The 25052-nt window shown below is 52.7% G+C and overlaps 1 protein-coding gene across 6 annotated transcripts in view; it reads right to left on the bottom strand.

Annotated features, from left to right (window-relative positions):
* Positions 1 to 23368: 23368 nt before the first annotated feature.
* The window catches only part of SLC39A11 (solute carrier family 39 member 11), a 378198-nt gene continuing 376514 nt past the window's right edge, over positions 23369 to 25052 (bottom strand). For all 6 annotated transcript variants that reach the window (XM_058676223.1, XM_058676225.1, XM_058676226.1 and 3 more), the window contains one exon: positions 23369 to 24878. In XM_058676223.1, coding sequence (XP_058532206.1) covers positions 24800 to 24878 — 79 coding nt within the window. In that variant the 3' untranslated portion in view covers positions 23369 to 24799. The remainder of the gene's footprint in view (positions 24879 to 25052) is intronic.

Genomic DNA, 25052 nt, shown 5'->3' with positions numbered 1-25052 from the left:
TCATCCCTTCCTCCCTGACTTGGGGTTACCATTAGGGACTGGTGTGACCAAGATACTGTGCTAGAAGTGACACGTCCAGGTTTCAGAAACTCAATCATCAGCATCTTGGAGCATCCTCCTTAGGGTCCTGGTGCCTTCTCAATGGTTCCTTGTGCGGGAGGCAGGGTGATGGGAGGGAGGGAGAGGGGGAAGAAAGAGACAGACGCTAAGTGACAGCACCTTTGACAGCCCCTCTCCCTTCTCCCACCCCACCCAAAGCGGGGGTGAGGAAGGGTACCTGAGTTATTGGAGAGCACTACGCTGGAGGGCTTGCCTGTGGATGCCTGGGGTCGATCCACCGGGTGTTAAGGCTGTGACTATCATCTTCCTGGACCCTGGTGATGAACCCCCGCCCCAATGCTCTGCCACCACCACCTGAACATCCCAGAATGCTTCACGGAACAGGGACCTTGCTCAGGGACACATTGCCCAAATTCCTGATCAGTGAGATACACTGTAACGCTTGTAGTTTACAGCCACTAAGTACAGGAGTGGGTTGTAAACCCAGCAACGTGTAACCACGGATCATGGGAAAGCATATTGCACACTGTCACAAAGGCCTATAGCTCCAGCTGTCCCTGGCAGCATCCTTCAACCCCTTGGAGGACTCCCTGCCTAAGGATGAAGGCAGCCCAGGGCAGGGGGAACTATCACTTGCCCACTAGGTCAGCGAGTCCTGAAGGCCCTGAGCCCTGCAACTTCTCACTGTGAGCAGCACCTATTCTCCCTGTGGAAAGTACACTGTGTTGGGCTTCCCGTCAACTTTGCCCATAACTAGTCTTGGAGAAGTCACTTCTCCTTTCTGGACCTCTTGCTTGCTTCCTGAAGTGGGAGATTTTTTCCCCCCGTCTTTCCTCATTTCATAAGATGCCAGTGAAATGCAATGAACTTGTAAAAACTCAAGGCAGTGTTGACATGTATGCACCAAAAGCTCTGCCCTCTGGGGTCTTGAACTCTAAGCAACTTTACAACATCCACCTGCAAGTATTCCATCACATAAGCTTCAGGCCAACACATCAAGGTGAGGAGGAGTACTGTCATGACCATGACTGTGGATGCAGAAACACGATCATGCATAGGGAATGATGGGTCGTGATCCCATAGGGTGGGGTCCAGCTACAAACTCCTTGAAGTTGAGAAGGAAATCTCACAGACTTGAACACAATTCCCCTCTGCTGCTCACATCATGAAGGTCGCATGAGGGGTGGCCAGCCATGGCAGGGAATCCTGGTCTGCTAGCCCTGCGGGAAGGACCATAGAGGTGGCCTGAGAGGAGCAGCTGTCTTGGATCAGCGACTCATCTGTGTGTGCAGGGGGAGCACCTCGGAGTCCCCTAAGGAAATGAGCAGCAGACAGCACATGAAGGATGGAGAAGCACCCAGAGGTGGAACCTACGGGGTAAGAGAGCCAGTTGACGCCATCACTACCGGACAACCCTAGGCGTATTGGCCAGGGAGGGGAAAGGCAGGGAAAGGACCAGGAAAGGCAGAGGGAAGAAATCCAGGCCACGTTCCAGGGATGTTTGGAAAGGAAGCTTGACTTCCGACCCGACGCTAGTTTTCTGTTTCCAAGTGGCCATCAGCAGCTGCCCTTCGTAGCCTGCCTTCCTCTCCCAAGTTCAACTCTTCAGATCTGTTGCCCCAGTCTCCTTGCACTCTGCCCCTGGGGTGCACAGGGTCATGTTGCAGCCTGGACTTCTCCAGCTCGGTTCGCTCTCCCCCACCTGCACTGCTGGCAGCGACTCCCTCGGGTTTCCACACGCTTGCCCCCCTTGAAATGCACTACCACAGACACACCACAGGTCATGACTCCTGTGCTCATGACTTCTCCGGGGGAGGCCCTTGCTGCTCCCCAAATATGGTCAGCCCAGGCTCACCCATCTTGATTTCTCTGTTAAAACTTCGGCTTTGCCCGGAGGAGGGGATGCCGTGCTCCTCTACCTGTCTGGGGCCCTTCTTCTTTCAAGCACCCCAAAGATGTTCTCTCTGCTTTCTCCTCCTCCCCTGCAGATGTCCTGCTTGAACTCCCGGTGTAGTACATATCCCATCCTACCCTAGGGAGCCACCAGCCAATGACATGGAGGGGTTCACTCTTATTTTCCACGCCACTTGAGGGCAAAGGCATGACCTGCTCATTTCTGTAGCTCCCCAGTTCCTGGTCTGCAGTCGGCTGGCTACAGGTGGCTAGCCCTTGTGCCCTGAGGACAGGCCGTGACTGTCGCTCAAGGCCATCTGTACTGCATCCGCCTCTTGGCCTATCTCCCGCCTGTGCAATGATACAAATCAATTCAGGCCCTAAGGGAGCCTCACACTGGCTGTGGGCTATGGGGCTCCCTCCGTGATACAATTGGACGGCTTTATGGAAGCACTTTTCAAACAGCTTCATAACATATGCCAGCATACAAGATTGGGAATAGCTATCTAGAGATTTACTGGATCATTAAACAAACGGGGAGACAATGAACACTGTGTGTCAGTCTACACAGAGAGAGGCATCCAGGGCGCCCCCACCAGCTCCACGTCGAAAATCAGCCCTCAGGCTCCCTGGAACCCACAAGTCAGCACAAAGCACCCCCACCAGGCGGTCTCTGCTCCATCCAGAGTCCTTGGGGCTCTGGAGGAGGTGGGGGAGGGTGGGGTGGGAGAAGGGAGAGGGGCTGTCAAAGGTGCTGTCACTTAGCGTCTGTCTCTTTCTTCCCCCTCTCCCTCCCTCCCATCACCCTGCCTCCCGCACAAGGAACCATTGAGAAGGCACCGAACAAATGCTCCCTTATGCAGCTCCCCCGGAGTCTCTGGGCCTGTCGGAGACAGCTGCCTGTAGCACGCTATGGTTACTCATTACCCGGGTTCCCAGGCAGGAAAAGGAGCAAACTTAATAGACCCGAACTAACCCTCAGCTCAAATACTCCAGCCACAAATAAATAAATAAGTCAGGTGTACCGGGGGCAGGAGAGGTGGGGGGTTGGGGAGAGGGCAGCCACGCAAGTGAACTAATGGGGAAAAAAATAAGTTGCTGGAAGGGGGGAAGGGAGGAGGGATAATGGGAGGGCAGGAGGGAGGAAAACTTCCTTTGGAGAAAGGACAGAGGGCCGTTTGTGCTGCTTGCTTGTCCTTGCTTGCAGAGTGGACTGGAGTCTCAGCTGGTCACTGGGGACCGGGGCAGGAGAGGAGAGAAAGCTCCTTCTCTGCAGCTCTCATGCTCCCACCCCCGCGAGGACGGCTTGCCTCTGCCTTCGACCCCGCTGCCGCCATATTTGCTGGATGTGGAGGCAGCATGAGATGGTGCAGGGGCTTGAACTTCCATCCTGACCCCCAAAACAAACCGTCTAGTTCATGGCCAGCATGCTTCCCATGGGACACAGGAGAAGGGGCAAGGACGGGTGCAGCAGGGCAAGAGGGAGAGAGAGAGAGAGAGAGAAATTACTGGCATGGAGCCAAGTGCACCTCCTGATTTTGGCATCCTACGTGAGTGCTTCCCTACTGGACCCGTCAGCCCCACCCCCACTCCCATCAGCAGACATTCAGTGACATCTGGACACTTTCCTTGGCTGTCAGGGTTGAGATGGGGACTGGCATTTAGCACACAGAGACTAGGACACTGCTAAACACCCTGCAGTGCTCCCAGGTTGAAGAACGATTCGGTCCCAGGGCTGGGGACCGGCAGAACGTGCTCTGGATCTACAGCACAGAGGCAGCCCCCCGCCCGGGTCATCTGTCATTTTTCAGATGGCATCTGTCAGTGCAGAGTGTCCCTTAAAGCCATCCAGACTTGAGAAGTGAATGAGGGAGGATGGGCACAGACCTGCCTGTTTGCTGGTGCACTGGGGATCTCCTTGGGATCAACTCGGTGACCAAGGGCACATTGCACACATGACCACCCACAGAGAAGGAGAAGAGGCCCCTCGCTCAAATCACAGTCTTTAGTCACTGCCTGGCCAGCTAACAGACAGGCCATGCGACTCCAGGGACGAGGACTGGGGGTATCTGGTCACGCTGTCTCAGCACTGGCCCCTTTGTGTTGGGGTCTTGGAAGCTGCATGCATTTGAGGTTTTGTCTTCTTCTTGTTTGAGGATTTATGGCTCTCTGGCCGAGTGATCTCACTGAAGATTGGCACCCTTCCTGTCCTTCAGTTCAGTCTGCAGGACACAATCTTGCGGTCACGGGAGCACTGCAAGCTTCCCGCGTTTGTTCAGGAGTGTGCAGCCCGCTGAGAAGGGGATGTGCATGTGTGTCCATCTGGTTCGCATGCATCACTGCACATGCGCCCATGGGAGCTGTGTACATGTGATGTGTGCATGGGGCTGTGATGCATATCCACTGTGTGTGCTTATGTGCTAGGTGGTATGCACCTGTCTGTGGGGTGTGTGTGTATATACAGTCACTTGGGTTGGTCAACGGCTGAATGAGAAAACTAGAGAAAATTCCAGAGAAAACCCTGCCTTCCGACCTCTGAGTGATGCGGAGTGGAGGCACTATGGAGGGGGCAGCTGGTCGCATTCGACTCCTTGTCTGTGAGTGCTGGGAGCTAGGTGACCTCAGGCGAGGTGTTTAACTTCTGTGGAACCGTTTCCTCATCCCTCTACAGGATCATAAAAGGACCTACCTGTGGCTTCCAGGAATGAGTGAGCTCAGCAAGGGGCTAGCGCAGGGCATGCTGCCAACTCCAGCTGACCCCAGGGCTGCCCTGACTCACACTGCTCCAGGAGTTGCCTGTCCCTGGAGTCTCGCCTCCTTCCATCTGCTCCTCACTGCCTCCCGGGGCAGCAGTTCCTGGAATGGGTCCCCACCTCTGTGTAGCAGGGTCCTCTGCACTGCAGCTGCTCCTTTGGCATCTAGACCTCAGCTCTCCCCACTGCCCCCTGCCACCCCCTCCCGGGCTATCCCCACAGCCCAGAAGTGCAGGATCAGGCTGTGCCCACCACCAATGTTCCTAGGGACCCCCCAAAGCCTCCCCAGCCCCCTCCCATCCCCCACTGGGCAGCCACACAGACAGAAAGCAGACTGGCTGGGAGCAGCCGACGCCGTCCTGCCTGGATGCCCAGATGCCAGGCCAGGTTATTGCCACAATAAAGCAATGACAGGCCCTATCAACTCTCAGTCGCCGGGCCAGTCTTTCACAACCGGTTTGTTAAAGCTGCCCTGCCCTTCCTCCCCTGTTAGCTCGCTTATCTGCAGCTGGAGACAGAAGTCTCTGGTTTAATTGTGGCAAATTAATTATTGAACTCCAAAACCAGCTCCTCCCAGTGCACACGCCAGTACCTCCCACTCAAGGTGCTGGCAGAATCCCGAATCAGCAGGTGAAGGAAGCCACCGAGTGGAGTTTGCCACCGCCCCCTCCTCAAAGCCCTCCCTCACCCTCCATGAAAGGCATCTTTATGATACGGGCTGTGTTAAGGCTCTTTGCATCAAGCGACTCCCTGGCTTGTTTCTGCCGACCCCTCTGAGCACCCGGGGCATGGTGCAGCGGCCCCTTAATCCCTGCTGGACAAGTGAGTGGGCGCCTAACTGGCCTCTCCCAACTCAACACATTTGATTGGGTCATGGGTGATAAAGATCACATATGCAATTCAGTTATGACATACAAGATCACATATGCAATTCACTTACGACATGGTACTTAGGGGCTGCAGGCACGTTTGCATTGAGTGCCCTTAGGGGCCGGGCACTATGTTAAACCTTTCCTCTTATTAACCATGAGATGGGGACGGTTGCTACATGTGCCTAGTTTACAGAAGGGGAAACTAAGACATTGACAGGTGAAGTCACACAGGATCCCAAAGGGTGACAGGCCAGGATGCAAACCCGGAACACGCTCCCAGGCTGGAGCATCACACAGATGCAACACCAGGACGGAGCCCCCACCTGCAGAACTAGCCCACGACCAGCCCCTCTGCCGCTCTCTGTAAAGGCCTTCTTCCTCCTCCCCAGGAGGACCAGCCACTGCAGTTTCTTCCTCATCGCCTTTACTGTCATGGTGATTTCACTGCATATCTAATTGCTAAATATTCCCTAGCAGCACCTTGCTTAGTCATGTCTTTGAACTTCACAGGAGTGGTGTTGGCGAGAGTCTATGTTCCTAGATTTCCCTCTGCTCCTACAAAGCACGCCTTCTCATCTCAGGAACTTCAGGACTCCTGGCTATACCCACAGCCATTTCAACTTATATGGAAGGATAGATTCTTTGTGAACTGTTTGTGGCGTGTACCAAACAATTACTTTTCAGCACACAGCCTTCACTTCTTTCTTCTCCCAACATGGCAGGCTCCCTATAATAGGAACCCCAACACTGAACTCACATCTACTAAGGGATCTCTGTGTGTTTCTGGGCAGCCTGGGAAGGCAACCAGTGCCCAGATCAAAGGTCCTTCATGTTTCTTGAGATGGCAACCATACTTTTATGGTGGGGCTAAGAACAGGCATTGGAGGTAGGCTCACCTGGGCTTGATCAGGTATTGACAGTGTTGCCAACAAACTCCCAGGAGATGGCTCCAGCAAGAAACACTCCCGCATTTCCAGGTCTGCTGGTGGATTGTAGTTCTGCCTTCTGGGTTGGGCACAGCTGGGCGGCTTGGCTGGAGGTTGCCTGTGCCTGAGCTTGGACCCCAAGCCATGACTTCATACCAATGAGCAGCAGCTACTCACTAGGTAGTGGCGCAAAACCCCACATTCTCCTCAGGGCTCTGGGGGCTGACCAGTCTGCTCTTGCCTGGGCTCTTGCCTTGGGCTCTGGCTCACGGGGGTGATCTACCTGGAGCCGAGACACAGAGGCCAATAGTGATGGGGTACAAGGTTTTGATGAGGCCACAGGAGCCGAAACCACACCAAAGTGCATGGGTGTCTTGAAACTATCTCTTCTGGGCTGGTCACTAATATTCCATCAGCCCTTGGCCAAGCCAACATCACCATACAAGGACAATAGCAAGAGATATGTGAATATGAAACTAAACAGGAACCCAAGCTAGAATAAACCTACCAGAGCTGCTGTCATATACCTGCTCCATTAGAAATACGGGGTATGTTATTCCGTACAGTGTAAAGTAAGGTGACCACACTCCTGGAAGGCCTCTCAGTGGGGTGAGCAGCGAGGACTTGACCACCCTTGTCTGAGGACAGAATGAGATCCTCACAGTATCCACTGCTTGATAATGCTCATGTGCCACTGTACAGAGGAGAACTCACCTTGTCGGAGGCTGTGGAAGACTCAGCTTTGAAGGCCCTCCCAAACCAACATCTCCTCTTGGACACTCCCCATCCTCACTGCCTCCCAGGCCCTCCCTGTCGGACATTCTCTCTGATCTTTACAATAAGAGGGATCAATGTCTGTAAGAGGGAAACCTACGTGGTTTAAGGTGATACCTCAGACCGGGAACATGGAGTCCTTGGGCCAGGCTGCAGCAGAGGGGACACACAAGAAACAGAGGGGTGACCTATGGAAACAGAAAGGGACAAAGGTTACAGAAGGTAACCTACAGAAATGAAAGAGGAAACCTGTAGGAATATAAGGAGTAAGTATGGAAACAGGGGGTTAACCTATGGAAATAGTAGAGGGTAACCTATGGAAATGGGAGATGGAACTAGCAGTGGGTAACCTATAACCAGAGGGACCCCAAAGTGCATGGAAGAAGATGCCCACAAGGCTCTTAGGTGACCTTATTGGTGGAGGCTAACAAAGAACTGTGGACCTCAGCCCTAAATCTCTCACCTAATATGAGGAGCCCAGTGTGGACCTTGGGACTATGGTGCATGCTAACCCACGGGAATTGGATTCCAATGACTTACTAACCGCAGGCCCCAAGACAAGCCATCCATCCTCCTTGGACCCCAATTTCTCTGTTTATGAGTCACTATAGTGGTTTAGATCTGTCCCCCAAAAGTTAGTATGTTCGAAACTTTTTCCCCAAGCCATAGGGTGATGGCACTTTGAGGCAGAGCCTCTGGGAGGTAATTATGGTAATTGCGATGAGACAGGTAATTATGGTTAGACAGACTCCAGCCCCAAGGGCATTCATGGCTCTATAGGGGGAGACCAGAGCTAGCAGCCTGGTCTGTCTCACTAGGAGACGCCCTCTGACAAGTTATAACAGGGCAAGAAAGACCCTGCCCAGACACCAGCACCTTGACGGTACCCTCTCTGACCCCCACCCCAGCCTCCAGGACCAATGCTACATAAGAGATGACTAATGTGGTCTCAAGGATATTTCATTAGAGCCACAGAAGACAGATGGAGACAGCCACCTCCCTGGCTCCCCAAGAATCGCTGGACAGGCACGCAGAAGGCAGCAGTACAGGTCACCTGGCCATCAGCGTATGATCAGCTTTTCCATGAAGACATGGCACAGAGGAGCCTATAACAGAAGAGAACTTGGCATTGGACTTGGCATTGGGCCGGAATTGTGGCAAAGGGGAAAAACTTATGCTTGTGATGCCAACATTCCATGTGAGCTGCTTCGTGTTCCAGCTGCTCCCCTTTCACTCCAACTTCCTGCAAATGGCCTGGGGGAAGCAGCAGAAAATGGTCCAATTGCTTGTGCCCTGAGGACGACTCAGAGGCCCCTGGCTCCAGCCTGGCCCAGCGCCAGCCTTTGAAGTGCAGATCACAAGCCTTGCCTGGTGCACCTCCTGGGGTGGCAGGAGAACCAGATCAGCAGGGACTGGGGTTGCCAAGCTCAGTCATTCAGGGGTTCCCTGGGCAGGAGCAGGATGCAGTTGGTAAGTGAGTGGATTGACCAGGATGAGAATGGTGAGGACGGGGCTCCCCACAGCACAAAGCACCCACACTCCTGCCCAGTTCTCCCAGGGGATTCCCATCCGGAGGCCATGAGCCCCCTACTCTACATCCCTGTCTTGACCCTTACCTCTTCTGAGGGCGGCCAGAAGACAGGAACATTTTCTGGGCACTCCACATCTGCAAAGAGTCCTGAAAAAGGTCCCCTTGGTCTCACAGGGAAAGGTGATGGCAGGGAAATCAACGCCAAACTCTGCGAGGTGGGCAATGCTGGGGGGGGATGGGCAGGGACTGGGGGCAGAGAGAGGACGAGGTCCCTGAGAGGGGTGTCCAGGTGGCTTAGGGCCATACATCACTGCCCCGGTGCCCTGCTTCTTCTCTATGTACATATTGACAGATAAAACACAGGTTCTCGGAGCCTCCTCTCTGCCTAATTCATTAACCACAAATAAACTGCTTGTGCACTCCTTGTGTAGTATTTAATATTCTCAAAACTCCTTCAAGTCACAGGGTGCAGATATCTCAAATGGAAGGAGACACTGATCCTAACAAGGACGAATCTGTTGGATTCAAGGTTGCGTCTAGTTTACTGCATCTCATTTTCGTTCTTATGTTAAGTGCATGGCTTAGCAGCTGTTTTTAATAATCACAAACATTGGTTCCTGCCAGCAAGATATAGAATCAGTGGGGCCTGGGATGAGGAGCAGTGGAAGACGGGGTTTCTGGTTACATGTGGGAGACTGGGTCTGTGGGACTCCTCTCCGTCTTTCCACAGGTGTCAGAGGTAACAGCAGATTCAAAAGATGAAAGCAGAAAGATAAACACAAAGAGAACGTGGACATTTTTGAAAGCCAGCAATTGATTTGCTTTTCTATTTTTAAGGTTTATTTATTTTTGGAAGAGTAGAGTAACAATGAAAGAGAAAGATTACAACTTTTGCTTCATTCCTCCAAATAGCCCAGCAGCTGAGACTTGGCCTGGTAGAAGCTGGAGGCTAGGAACGCCCTCCTGTTCTCTCCTGTGGGTAGCAGAGCCCTGGGTACTTGGGCCATCTTCTGTTGCCTTCCTATCACATTAGCAGAGAGCTGGGTGGGGGCTGGGTTGGGGGCTGGGTTGGATAAAGGAGCTGAAGGGGAGCCAAGCTGCACCTGGGCACACAGGGTGGCAGAGAATGAGAGGTGCCTCTCACCTTTGAAGATAGGGGATGCAGCGGTGTGAAGAAGGCAGGACTTCCTGGCAGTCTATGTCCAGGGCTGGAGTGCCCGGATCCCCTCACGGGCCCACCCAGTACGACCAGCAACTTCTCAACCCCAACGGATATAATGACATGAGTTTTCCCCTTGAAAGAAGCTACAGAGGGTCCTGTTCAATGAATGAAGACAGACCTACACCAAAACCTCACACTATGAGATCCCTTCTCATTAGGAATGAGGAGACCTTGAAAGGAGGAAGAAAGGAGAGCAAAGAAGGAGGGAAGGATTGGCAGTGCAAGAGATTTCACACACAAAGGAGCAGGAATTTGCGCAGTCCTGAATGGTCCAATAGCAGCCCATAACCTGAGAAACTAATGAAGCAACAGTATCAACATTCAAGGTAAAATGATTTTCCACCTAGATTTTTCATGGCCATCAAGCAAAGGTAATTTAGAATATGCAAGCTCTCAAAAAACTGACCTCCCCAAGGAAGCTGTGGAAGGATGCGCCCCAGCAGAATGAGGGAGTAAAAGAAGGAAGAGGGGGATGTTGAGGTCAGGACAGCCTGGAATGCTGGAGAGCAGGTCACGCAGGGAACTGCCTAGGGCAACATGTAACAACAGATTCCTAAAGCAAGGAGGTGCTCACTTGCTCACATGGAATGTGAATGGACGCAGTGGTCCAGGCCCAGGGCAATGCCCCCACCACGCCCCCAAGGCGCACGGTGCTGGATGCAGATTCCATACCCACACTTCCAGCCGTGTGGTGCCGTGGTAGCAGCCGACTGCCCTGTCTTCTGCATCCCAGGTAGGAGCAACAGAGCAACCTGGAAATAAAATGATAACATCTCCCTCAGGAGAAAAAAGAAAAAAGCCTCACTAGCTTATTGCTTTTGTGCCATTGACCAGCATGGTCACCTTGTAGCTGCCCTGGTGGGTGGTTGAGAAATGGTTTTTCAGCTTTGCTGAATTAGTTTTCTATTGCAACTGTGACAAATGACTGTTAAATGGAGTAACTGAACACAATGCAAAACATGGTGGTCGGAAGGGTCCAAAAGGGTCTCACTGGATGACAACCAAGTGTCACTGGCAGGGAAGGTGTCCTTCTGGAGGCCCCATGGGGGGAGATTCTGTTCTCTTGTCCCTCCCAGCTTCTAGAGGTCACCTGTTGGCTTCTGTTCCTGGCCTCTTTCTCCACCTTCAAAGACCGCCATGGGCAGCTGAGTCTTCCTCACACCACATCACCTTTCTCTGCCTCCCTTTCCCACTGAGGATGCTTGGGTCTGGGAGATGAGCCAAGGTCAGCGTCTGAGCAGCCTCTGACCACCTTGACTCCCTTGGTGTGCAGTGCAGACTGGTCAGAATTCAGGGACTGTAGGGCGTAGACCTCCTTAGGGGGCCAGGATTCTGCCGATCCAACTGCTGCAGCTTTGTTTAAAAGCTAGGTCATTCCATTTAAGATGGAGGGTGATGTGGAGGTTAAGTGGATGTGCAGGCTAAGGATTACGGCATGGAAAGATATGAGGACACCACAGGGCGGTTGCTCCAGTGCACATAGAACCTCTATTGTACTTGAAGTTCATCAAAGAAATACACCCTTATCTGTTTAAGCCACAATAAGGAGGCTTTTGTTCCAGGACGCCCAGGGTAAGCCTAGGAAACACGCACAGTCAAAATGAGAAGCCAGTAGGCACGGTCCAGAGTCAAAACAGGGAGGACGCCTGGCATTGGGAGGCAGGAGGGAAACAGCAAAATAACTCTCTGGGTTGGAATTTAAAGAGATGCTCCCAGGGTGGACATTCGGCACAGTGGCTGAGATCCCCGTGGAATGCCCACGCTGCATGCTGGAGGGCTTGGGTTCAACCCGGATTTGCTCCTGACTGCAGTCTCCTGCTAATGCATGCCCTGGGAAGCAGCAGGTGATGGCTCTGTCACTCATGTGGGGGACCCAAGGTGTGTTCTGAGTCGCTGGCTTGGCCTGGCTCAGCCCCAGGCATTTGGGGAACGCACCAGTGGATGTGGGAATCTCCCCTGGGAACCAGACTCAGAGTTGAGAAAGAGGGGAACAGATCCCATTTTTTGATTTTGCTCAAGAAGGGTGTCGTGCTGTTTGATATATGTGTTTCATTTTGAAGAGATGAAAAGGGATTGGAGCATCTACAGCAACAACCTGAAAGTACAAGGAAACTTCCTCCCCATGTGGGGCAGGTTGGGAGAGGCACCCCGCAGGGAGACTCAGACCAGCTCTTCCAGATGCCTACCCAGAGCACTGCCTGGGGCCCGACCTCACAGCCCAGGCTCCATAGAGCTCTAAGGTTGCTTCCCCATGCCCAGGACCCTGCAACCTGCACTGCGGTGCCAAGGGCAGGAAGCAGGAACAGAACCCCATTTCCCATCTGCAGAGAAGGCCTGCTGTTTTTTTGTTTTTGAGCAGTGCTCAGAGGAATGCTAGGCAGAGATGCAGAGCCAGGGTCCCTTTGGCAGGGCAGGACAATGGCCACAGGCCATCGGCTTCTCCTAGCGGGGCCCTGGGGGGAGCCAAGCTGAGCTCACTATCAGCCATCAGTGGTGGTGGCAGCAGCGGGTGCAGCTCTGGCATGCTAAGTGTGTGATACACCTGTCCCCACCGGCAGGCAAATGAGTGGGTTGGCAGGCAGGGGCCTGCCCTATGGGACAATGCTCCTCTTTGTCCCCGCCCAGGGCTCCCTGCCACAAGGAAGCCAAATCCGTCAACACTTGTCAGGGCCCCTGAGGCACACAATGCCAGTGATGATACACACTCCCCAGGCAGCTCCAACTGACACGCAACGTGTCAGTCAAACTTCTGAAAGCCAGGGCTAGGGACTTGTGTAAGGTGGGGACGCAAGGTGGGGTAGGAGGAAGGTTCTCATTGCCAGAAGCTAACTGGGACCACTGCCACTCTGACTCAAGTTTTTTCTTGAATGCGGCCCCTGAGTTGAGAACAATCACTCTCCTCCGCTGGCAGAGGGTGCTTCCAGCTCATTGAGCCAACAGCATGTGGCTGGCAGCTTCAAGGACACACAGAAGAGACAGAACTTGGGACGGTGTGAGTCCCCAGGAATCCCCTGCAAAGGGAGCACCGACTGGGTAGCAGCAATGTTCTCCACTGCAGACATACAAGAAACTTGGGGATTGGGGCTGGTGTTGTGCAGCAAATTAAGCCTCTGCCTGAAAGGCTTCCTATACGGGAGCTGGTTCGAGTCCCGGTGGATCCACTTCCCACCCAGCTCTTTGCTAACACACCTGTGAAAGCAGCAGATGGCCCAGTGCTTAGCCCCCTGCACTCACACTGGAGACCCAACTGGAATTCTAGGCCCCTGGCTTTGGGCTGGCCCAGCCCTGGCTATTGTTGGTTGTTTGGGAAGTGAGGCAGCAGATGGAAGATCTTTCTCTCCTTCCCCCTTTCCCTAATGCTTTGTTTCAAATAAATACATTTTAAAAAGAGGTTTGGGGGTTTTGTGTTCAAAGAGAGCTTGGACACAGCACGCATAGAAGCTGATGGCAAATTTCACAGTCCCGTGAATGGCATGACGCTTCTCATTGGTTCATTCTCCTTTCCCCACCTCCAGCTGCATGGCTGCCCCATAACATACCAGGACTCTCAGATTAAACATTTCCCTTGAACAAACAACTTACCCTCTCTGATGCTCAACACAGAGGGGATGATGTTCAAAGTCACTCGCCCCCAGAGGTGGGTCACTCCCCCATAGGCCCAGGTCAGAAGCTAAGGCAAGGCCAGGTCTACTGAGTTAGTCTTATTTCCCCACTCATGTGTACTACGCTTACCATACCCCACCCAAGGCTCATGAGCTAATGGGTGAGTTTTATAAAAGAACACAAAAGGGATCAGTGTGGTAACATAACACGTTAATCCTCCACCTGCTGGCACCAGCATCCCATGTGGACATCAGTTTGTGTCCCAGCTGCTCCACTTCCTGATACTATTCCCTGCTTATGGACTGGGAAAGCAGTGGAAGATGTTCCGAGTCCTTGGGCCCCTGCATCCACATGGAATACCTGCAAGAAGCTCCTGGTTCCCAGTTTCCAAACAGCCCAGTGTCCACTGCAGCCATTTGGGGAGTGAATCAAAGGATGGAAAATCCTCTCCGTGTCTCTCCCTCTTGTCTGTAACTCTGATTTTCTGTGTAAAATAAATAAATCGTTAAAAAGCACACAAAACTATTAGTACTCAGAAGTACAGAATCATCAAGCCAAATAATAACAAGCAAGCTTTTATTGTTTTTGGCCCATAGCCACTCAGAGGAAAGCAATAAAACACGTGCAGCTTGTAAGTTCTATAAATTGCAGTTAAATAGGAAATTGTAGTAAATTTATGCAGTCAATTAGAGCTGTAGAGTTTATTATATAATGCCACTCTGCATGTGTGTTCACAATAACGGTATGTGAGGGTTAGAAGAACGTTTTCTGTCTTAGTCTTATTTCTGAGGCTGTAACAAAATGCACGAGACTGGGTGACAGATAAAGAATGGAGCTTTTGGGGTTCCTGGTTCCCAAGCCTGCAGAGCCCAGGAGCATGGCTCTGAGCACCTGCTGGACTCCTGGCAAGAGCTTCCTGCTGCCTCGTCACACCGCAGACAGTAGCACGTGGGGAGGCAGAGCCAGTGGGCCAGAGGCCACTGCTTTCCTAACAATGCCGCACCTGAGAGAACTCCATACTCCAGAAAGGACTGCTACATTCACAGGGACAAAACCCCCCAGACCCATACCCGCTCCTCAAATGCCTCGCCTTTCAGACCGCATCAGCCTGGGGCGTTTCAGGTTAACTCACATCAGGTTAACTCACTCGCTGCAACAATGTTAGCAGGAACCCTGCAGCGGAGTCCTGACTGCTCTGCCTCAGCTCCCTGTTAATGTCTCACCTGGGAGATGCAGATGGAGTCCCCAGCCCCTGGCTTTGGCCTGCGCCAGCTCCATTGGGGCATTTGGAAATGAATCAGTGCATGGCAGATCTCTCTCTCTGTCTCTCTCCTCTACCACTCCACTCTGCTTTTCAAATACATAAAAGTAATTAAAAGTTTAAAAGGTCAAAAAAGAAAAATAAACCCCAAAAGCCTGGAGTGGGAGTTGTGATGGCATGGATTAAATCACCTCTCGGGAGGCCCCCCTTGCAGATCCTGGCTTTGGCCTGGCCAAACCCAACTCAATATGCCTCTGTGGTGGTACAGGGCTTTAATGTCACAAATGAGAGATTGGTGGTGGTGATGGGGGCACTTACCAAGAACAGGGTATCTTGAATCAAGATGGCAGGAGTGTTTTAAAAGAAGATTGTCACAAAGGTCTACCTGAGCAGGAGAAAGGGCAGACTAGCCAGGTTTGTAACTGCACCTGAGCGTTTGCCATGCACCAGGTGCAGCATTCCCAATAATCTGGAAGAACGTGCTACCATTTTTGCATTCCATTAAGGAGAATTTTGACTTGATTTGTAACTGATATATTGGTCAAACTAATGTTATCCATTTAATATTATTTATTGAAGAAGCAGAGAATCATACAGACAGACACACACAGCTTTCCTGTCTGCTGGTTCACTCCCCCAAATGCCTATATTCACCAGAGCTTGGCCAGACTAAAGCCAGGAGCCCAGCAACCAATCCAATCTCCCTCATGCGTTGCAGGAACCCAGACATCTGACTCATCACCTACTGCCTTCCAGGGTCTGTGTTAGCAGGAGGCTAGCTTTGGGGCTAGGGTTGGGAACAGAATCTAGGTACTGCAATGCTGGGGGTGGGGCAGGCATCTTAACTCTCCCAAATGCTCCCATCACTTAATCACTTCCTCTTGGCTAGCTTTGTTCTTAGCAGTTGTTGTTGAGCGGAGCTGCGGAGGTGATACTGAAACCAGCGAGTTCAATAACTCAATCACCTCAATCATGATAGTCGTGATAGTCTCATCCATCCACTGGTACTCCTCCTGGGCAAGCTCCTCACCCCCTTCTTGGCTATTAAACATCAAGCATCCTGGGAGTTGGCTCAACTCCTCTTTTCCCCTTGCCAAAAGAAGCCACTGGGACAATGGTGTTGACCAACAATGGCGTCAAGCTATCTCCATGGTAACATTCCCACCATCCTCTTCCTCAGCTTCTTTTTTCCATCCTAACCCTACAGCTACTCCAAGCTGGAAGGTGCAGCTCTTCCCCTCCTCCCCCACCACCTTGCACGTCTGGGAAATGAACAAGCAGAGTGATGGAGGCCCAAGGCGCTGGGACCCAAACCTGGCCTTCCCTCTAACCTCGACCACTGAATGGTTCAGCCAGAGACTGTTTTTGTTCCTAGTGCCTGGATCTACCCAGGACATTGTGCCTGGAGAAGTTAGCGGAGGAGGATGGTGGTGGGAAACAAGCATTAGTTTTTTTGTTTTTTTTTGTTATGTTTTGTTTTGTTTTTTTTAGGGCTTGGAAAAGAGGATTCTAATTTTCAGCACCTGCCAACCTCATGGTTTTGCCAAGAATTCAACATTAAGCAAACACACCCAACCACGTGGTCCCTGCCCTTGCACAGGCACAGCCTACCAGGGAAGGACACAGCGCGGAGGAAGGAGGGTGATGTGAGTTCAAGAACCCTGAGGATATTCAAGGCAGGAGCCACTTCCACCTGTGCCAAAGGGCTTGAGCGCTCCTCCCTCCTAATGTCTGCGTTCCAAAGCAACAACGCTAGGGCATAATTTTGTTCTATAAGACTTTGCTGCTGCTGATGCTGTCATGCAATCCTATTACCCCAGCTTTGACTAGGCGGCAGATGTACATCTTTATCTAGTTGTGTATTTGGGCAGGAAAGAGGGGTTCTCCCATCCACTGGTTGACTCTCCAAATGCCCACAGAGGCTGGGATTGAAGCTGGGAGCACGTGGGTGAGAGGAGCCCCCATGGCCTGAGCCACTACGGTTGCATCCTAGGGTGTGAATTAGTAGGAAGCTAGAATTGAAAGCGAAACTGGAGCTCTTACGCAGGCCCTGTGATGTGGGATGGGGGTGTCACCACACCAAACACCTGTCCCAAATGGGTGCATCTTTCTTTTTTTTTTAAGATTTATTTAATTTTTATTGGAAAGTCAGACACACAGAGAGGAAGAGCGACAGAGAGGAAGATCTTTCATCTGCTGGTTTATTCCCCAAGCGTCTGCAACAGCTGGAGCTATGCCAATCCAAAAGCCAAAAGTCAGGAGCCTCTTCTGGATCTCCCACACGGGTGCAGGGTCCCAAGGCTTTGGGCCATCCTATACTGCTTTCCCAGGCCACAGGCAGGGAGCTGGATGGGAAACGGGGATGCTGGGACTAGAACCAGTGCCCATATGGGATACCAGGGTGTGCAGGCAAGGACTTTAGTCGCTAGGCTACCATGCTGGGCCCAAGTGTGTGTGTGTGTGTTTTCTTTCTTTCATTCATTCTTTCTTTCTTTAATTTTTGTGGTATAATTCCATTGGGTCTGGGATTTCTCCACTCCTCTCCCAAATTTCCATCATCCAACTGATTTGCCCCATATTACTACAATAGTATAGTCCTTCATAAGCAGCCATAATTCCATCAGTCTGTTATTTAACTGTGCCCCAACATTACTGGTACAAACCATGTTAGACAGCCCAGCATCCTATTATCTAGATATGTCCAACAGTTTCAGTGGGAGTCCATCTTTGATTTGGAAGTAGAGATGCATATTACCTTATATCTTCACATCTGAATATGGTAGTCTTGATTACACTATCACTATACATTTCCTTAAATGAGAAACCACAAAACAATGTCAACAACAGGTATGAAGTTAAAATAAAAAATTTACAGCACCATGGAGTCGAAAAATGTGCCACTGAATAACCAACACATGGGTGAAGAAAACACAAAAGCCTCTTGGGTAAAATGATGCCACCATGTGATTGATGAGACAGCGATGAATTCGACAAGAGAAAAGAAACTCTTTGGAAAAAATGAAAATGAAACCAAAACCTCAAAACACATGGGAAGCAGCAAAAGCAGTATGGAAAGGATTGTTGAACTTACAGTTTGCATGAAGGCTGCCTTGTATTACAGAGAACATGCGGTATTTGTCCTTTGGGGATTGACTTATTTCACTGAGCATAATGGTCTCTAGTCGGGACCATCTAGTTGCAAACGGCATGATTTCATTCTTTTTAATGGCCGAGTAATATTCCATGGAGTAAATATGCCACAGTTTCTTTAACCGCTCTCCTTTGGATGGGCATCTGTGTTGTTTCCATGTCTTTGCTGTTGTAGATTGTGCTGTTGTAAATACAGGATTATGGATCCCCTTCTCATACAGTTTTCATTTCTTTTGGTTATATTCCCAGGAGCAGGATAGCTGGATCATATGGCAGGTTTATTTGCAATTCTCTAAGCACTCTCCATACTGATTTCCATAGTGATTGTATTGGCCTACACTCCCACAAGCAGTGAAGGAGGGTACCTTTCTCCCCACATCCGTGCCAGCAGGTATTGCTAGTAGAATTCTGAATGTAGGCCAACCTCACTGGAGTTAGGTGGAACCTCAATGTGGTTTCCATTTGTATCTCCCTGACAGTTAGGGAGCCTGAGCATCTTTTCACACGTCTGTTAGCCAAGAATGCCCGTTCATTTCCCAGGTGCGTGTTTGTACAGAGCCCGAGTGGACCTGCAAGTCTGTGTCTCCTTGCCGACCCTGCAGTGGGATTCCGGCTTTGCTTTGGTTCTCTGTCTCTCACCTCCTTTCCTTTCAACTCTTCGCTGCAAAGAACAGCAATGGCTGGGCCTTAACACAGCTGCTGCCACTGTGTCCTCTTAGATCCAAAATCAAGATGAGGACCAAACTCTGGGTAACCCTGCCACATGGAAATGCTTAACTTGAGGCCCCTACAATGCTGTGTGAAGACACCCTCAGCGCTGACGAGAGAAGGCAAACATGGGGGTGGGGGAAAGGGGCACAGCCGGTGGACATGCAGACCTCACCCCAAGCTCTCAGAATCTCCAGTTCTCATTCCTGGAGCACAACTCCACCTGACCCCCACAGTTGTAGGAGTTCAGGCACGGAAAGCCTTCAAGGGCAGAGGGCCTGGGTCCCTGCCCTGCTCTCACCCCTTCCATCCATCCACTGCCTGTGGGTCCACGCACAAGAACAGTCATGCAAAAGTTCCTGGAAGATGAGTTATCACAAAAAGTGGAGGTGAAGAGAGACATGATTTCCAATTTTATTACTCCGGTTCCCACTATCTTTGAGAAGGAAGCTAGCACCACTCTGGAGTTTCTATGCCAAAGAGAATCAAATCACACCCTAAGCCGGTGCAGTTTGCCCTGCCACGTTTATCCTGATGGAGGGAAAGGATGCCCACGAATCCAGGAAACTGACTCCTGGTACCCAGGTTTATAACCCACAGATGGGCTGATGACCCATCACTTCTGTGATTAGGTACAACTCCTTCTCTAAGACTCTCAGGCTGTATGGCACACTCCCTGGGCTTCCTGTGTGACTGGTACAGAAGCAGCCATGTCAGGAAGCACACGGGGCAGGTGACTTCACACAGCCTCCAGCAACCTCACATGGTCTCCCCACCCTGTCCATAACCACGGCCAAGAGGACAGGACCAGCAGGAAGATGAGCACAGGAACAGGTGTTCCCTGTCACACTGCAGGGGACAGGCAGACTCTGAGCGCAGGACCCCACTTGCCTGTGTCCAAATTCCCGAACCACAGATACCAATGATGCTGGCAAGCATGTTTTCATCGGCTCAGTTCCGTGCACTTTGCCATGTAGGGACAGAAAACTGACACAATGCCCACCTCCCACCATATGACCCAAGATGACCAATGGCTCCGTGGACAAACCCCTGTAGAACTCTTCTGGTCACTTAGTAGCAGCCTTTTGCACATTGCTAAGAAATGGAGAAGCTTATGTTTCCTGTCTTCTCACACAGGAAGGTCAGGAAGCACTTCCGCCTCACGAGCAGAACAGGTGCAGCTTCCATCAAGCCAGCTTTCCAAAGCCGGCATTTAACTCCGCACCATAGATAGGTTTTCTCTCCTTCCCCATGGGCACCCTCCCCATGATGGTGGCCCAGGGCATACCGGACCCCGACCCTGTCCAGGTGGAGATCAGAGAAAGGTCACACCCCTAACACATTGGCAAATAGGACCCAAGCTTGAGCTACGGGTCTCCCTCTGCTTGCCTGCTCCCCCTAGGCGTGCCCTACCTTTCCACTCTTCCCTGGTGCACCGTGGACTTCTGGCATGGTGAAGGGGGAGGCTAGCTCAAGCCGAAACTGGGGGGCTGGGTCCTCTCCAGCTCCCAACAGGCTGCACCCACACCTGCCAAACAGACGGAAAGAGCTAGGGACAGACTTCTCACCCTCGGGGCTCACTCTGCGCCCAGAGTGGGAGTGGATAGCGCACTTGGCGACAACCCCTGGCGATTGCCAAGGTGATCTGTGAATCGCTCAAGGCGCACGGCTGTTCGCTAGCAGAGTAGAGGGACAAACCCACATCTTTCCCCCGGCCCACGCAAACCAGCCACCCATGTCTGCTGTGTTCTGAGCAGAGGGCAGAGCCTAAGCACCCCCGAGGACACGTCGGGTTCTGATCTTCAGCGGCCTTGACAGGCATTTAATGAGGGGAGTGGGCATTTGATGACGCGATTAGGACATAGCCTGGAGCTCCTGTATCCAGGACAAGCTGGAACAGCCCAGAGGTCCCTGGGGGGGGAGGGGGAGGGTATATATAGGCCCGGCCTTGCTGTAGCCTGTAGCCTTTCACGGGACATCGGTGGCCCGGTGCATCCACCGAAGGCGCGACCGTTCGCCGAGGGCGACCGGGTGCTAGGGTTGGAACTTTCAGCGCAGCCTCCTTTCGGGCGCCATGCCCTTTGCGTGCCAAGTCCCGGCGCCGCCGCGCGGCTCGCCCCGGCCCGCGCCCAGCTCGGCGGTGCCGCCCCGCCCCGCGCAGGTAAACAGGCGCCGGCCCGCTGTGCGCTCCTGGGGACCCGCCCCCGGCGCCGCGCCGCGCCCTGGCACCCGGGGAGACGCTTGGCGCCGCGCCCCGGGAACGTGCGCCCGCGCAGGCAGCCCAGCCTCACCTGGCTCTGAGTGGGCCGGGTCACACCTGCCGGCTGCACACCCCGAGGCCCTGCGGGGCTGGTCCAGAGTGCTACTGGGATTAAGTTCCGAGGGGCTGTGTAACAAAGACACACCTAAAATGTACATCTTTGGTAGAAGTCATACCTCAACGGGAAAGGGGACAGAATGGCCCAGAGCTCTCAGGTGCTGATGCCAAATAGGGAAATTACTTTCTCATCCTGCTGCCCAGGTGGGAACCGAGCCTGCCCTGCCTGGAGCCACCTGACCCTCACCTTGTCCTTGGCCTGGGTGCAGTGCAGTCATGCAGCAGGCAGGTGCCTCTGCACCGTTGGGCCTCAGCACAGCGGATGATTATGTGTTCTGCTGTGATCCAGGCACTGCCCCCTGCCTCCGCCCACTCCTCCTCTCCCAGTCACCAGGAGTGAAAGGCCCCAGCTTGGAGAGAACTGGTCCTTCCTGTCCCCCAGTCAAGGTTACATGAGGCACCACGGCAGTCCTGTTCAGCGGTGCCAAGCAGTTTCTTGTCTTTGTTTATAAATAGACATAGGCAGCGCCAAGTTCCAAAATGATGAGCTCAAGGAAAAGAAATGGAAAACCTGGGACTTTTGTAGGCCATTTTTAAACCTCCTCTTTACTCCTTTTTTTAAGATTAATTTTTTACTGGAAAGTCAGATATACAGAGAGGAGGAGAGACAGAGAGGAAGATCTTCTGTCTGGTGATTCACTCCCCAAGCGACCACAATAGGCGGAGCTGAGCCGATCAGTAGCCAGGAGTTTCTTCCAGATCTCTCACGCTGGTACAGGGTCCCAAGGCTTTGGGCCATCCTCAACTGCCCTTCCAGGCCACACAGGTAGGGAGCTGGGTAGGAATTGGATCAGATGGAACATGAACCAGTGCCCATATGGGATCCCTGCACTTGCAAGGTGAGGACTTTAGCTGCTAGGCTACGGCACTGGGTCCTCCTCTTTACTCTTTTACCCAAAAGGTTGAAGAAGGACCTGGAGGATTGACAGACTGAACTTTTTGCCCTGGTAAAACCATAAAGAGCACAGGGACTCCGACACAGAGGGAGTGTGGACAGATGGGAGGAGCTGAAGGACACACACAGTTCCTGGAATGGGCTGTCCTCAAAGGGCCTCGTTGGTCCCAGGCTTGGCAGCACGTGTTTCAGGAGCCAACACACACATGAGAGTGTGGATCAACAGGGCATCACTCAGAGACCCCAAATCCAGACACTGACAAGCACCGGGGTGGGGGAGGGGGCTTCTGCAAGAGGGAGGCGACATTTTGACTGGATGGAGCACACCTAAGCTTCCTAAGAAGAAAAGTATTTTTTTAAAGTGAAAACAGGAAAAATTGAGTATCAATGTAAACACCAGTTTTCTAAAAGGCAAGTCCGTGAGAAACTCTGTGAACGCGCCACCATCCGACTCCATCCTCCCTGGTGTAGAATGGCGCAAGACAAGCTCTCTCTGCTGGGCCAGGGGCTCGGCGCTGGCAGCTGGATGTTGCCATCCAGAACTGTGGTGGGTGGAAGGGCCAGGACACAAAGACTTGCGGTCTGGATGGGGCTGAGCCTTGTGGTTGGGGGGACCAAGACAGAGACATCCCTGCTCAGCTAGCAGTGGGGCTCAGGATGTGGGAAGGCCCCAGACTGGGCTGTTCTCCAGCTCTGCCTGATCACTGCTCTGTCCTCTCTTGCTTTTGCGGATCCGACCCATTTCCAATCCTGGTTCTTGCCCAGATGCTGTGAGGCCCAGAATGGCCTGCTCTGGTTCAGATGGGTGTCAGCATTTCCCCGACTCTGGGTGCTGGGGGTAAGGTCTCCAGTGAGGCAGCGTGGAGGTAGTGGGACCTGTAAGGGTTGTAGCCTAAAGTGAGGAAGCAGGTGTTGGGGACACTGTCTCACAAAGAATGAATGCCTTTGCTGTGAGAAGGCAGGGTCACCCCATACTCTTCAGTGCTCTCTTCCCACGTCTCCCTCGTGTTGTCGTGCAGCCGGGGGGCCCTCACCAGTACCAAGTAGATGCCAATGCCATGGCTGTAGACCCCCTGAACCGTGGGTTAAATAAAGTACTCACTGCTAGGTGTTCTGCAGGAACAACACAAAACAGACTAGAACGCCTTCCAGTAGCTTCTTTCGTTGAAGCTGTGGTCAGATGCTTGCCACCAGGTGTCTGAGCAGCTCTTCTCACTCGAGCTCTTTCCTTGGCTCCCACCGGTGTCGGCGGGGCAGACGCTGGCTCCAGTGTGGGTGAAACACTCGTGTATTTCTCATCCCTCGCCAGAGGCAACTCTGAGGAGTACTGAATGGAACACGGGTCATCTGCAACCATATGTTTATTAACGTGAATCACAGTTATGAGGTCTGGTCCAGCAGAAAGCATACATTGGCATTACGGAGAACTACAAAGACATTAAAAAAATCAAATGTATAACCAGGCCAGCCCCCAGAGCAACAACTGCACCAGCCACTCCTCGGAGCGCATCTTCAGCTTTGATCGTGAATGGTTTGGAAGAACATACGGTGGCCCAGGCTGGAGTCCAGGGCAGAAGACTCACCCTGGGGAGCAGGTGGGCGTGCAAACTCGGGAGGGCACCAGGCCCACCCGGCCAGCTCCTGGGCTGCCCGCCTTCAGTGCAGGGGCCGCTCACAGCCCTGTGTGGCTCCTTTGAGCTCTGGGGATGGCAGGCCCTCACTGTGCTGGGGACACACGTGGCATGTCACCTTGCTTGGAGAAGCTGTGGATATGAACAAGGAGGTTGGCTTCTAGTCTGGCTCAGTCATTCTTCAGGGTCTAATCGGAATGATAACATGCTAAGTGGGAAATGTCAAAACTATCTCTTCTTCTTGTTCCCTCCCGAATCCCTGCTGGCCGACTCCAGCAAAGCCCACTGCAGCTTGGCGAGTCTCACACACGTGATAATTTAGCCAGTGACCAATGCGGAAGGACCCGTGGCTTATTCCAGTGTCTTAGGGCTCACTCTAAGCATCAGTGAAGGGCTTGATATCCAACAGTGTGCTGGGGACCCCAAGACTTGCAGAAAATGCAGTGTAGAAACATCAACGTGAGCGCCTTGGAGACTGGACGGCCGGCACGGAGCACCTGGCTGCTGGGCTGCCTGGACAGCACGGCCTCTGGTCAAGGCCACACCCTGCCCCATTCTCACAAGGCTCACTGTTTAGTCATCCTGATTTGCTAGTTCCCTTAACCTCAGTGAATGCCTGTCTTTCCCTTAAGAGACCAGAAGGAGAAGGAAGACTGGCCAGAGTGGGCCCCCTCTGCAGTGGCTTCCCTCTCGCGGAGGTAGAAGCAGGTGTATCCCTCTTGTGGGGGCAGTGCTGGACAGTAGCTTGCTGGCTCTTGGTGCCCCAGACCTGGTGTTTGAGGTGGCCACAGGGTCAGCACTGGAGGATCGGGAGAGGTGCTGGCCGCTATGCTGAGTCCCCAGGCCAGGCTGCCCAGGAGATGTTGAGGGGCTGTCCGTGTACAGAAGGAGCCTGTAGGGACGGAGGCAGGGGTTGCCTCTTGATTATCAGTGGCCAAAATGAAAGCCTGCAGTTCCATGACAAAGCAAACCAGCATCACCCTCAAGAGCAAAAGAGCAATGGTTCCATTAGAATCAGAATCAGAATCCCTCAGGAGGGAGAGGAAACTTGTTTTAATGGGAAGGAGAGGCGGGTGGTCCCGTGGAAGCCCACCGACCGCCGTTTCCCAGAGCTGCCTTTCCCACGGTCTGAAGCTCTTGGCGCTAGCCCAGGCCGACATCCAGCGACATCATCACCACGAAGCCCAGGATGGAGGTCCAGGAGGCCAGCTTCCCATTGCCGCTGGGAGGGAAGGAAAGGCACACAGGTCAGCACGGCCCACCCCCTGAGCCGCCGGCTTGACCGATGGTGTCCACTGCAGAATCCGGTCCCGACACAGAACCTGCTGCTCGTGAGGGTACTGTGCACAGGAGCTTACCCCATGCCAGGCAGGCTCATGAGGGGGCTATCACTACG

The sequence above is a fragment of the Ochotona princeps genome, chromosome 17 (assembly GCF_030435755.1).
Source record: "Ochotona princeps isolate mOchPri1 chromosome 17, mOchPri1.hap1, whole genome shotgun sequence".
Classification (NCBI taxonomy): Eukaryota; Metazoa; Chordata; class Mammalia; order Lagomorpha; family Ochotonidae; genus Ochotona; species Ochotona princeps.
Note: the sequence above shows the minus strand (reverse complement) of the source record. Positions and strands in the feature narration are given on the sequence as shown.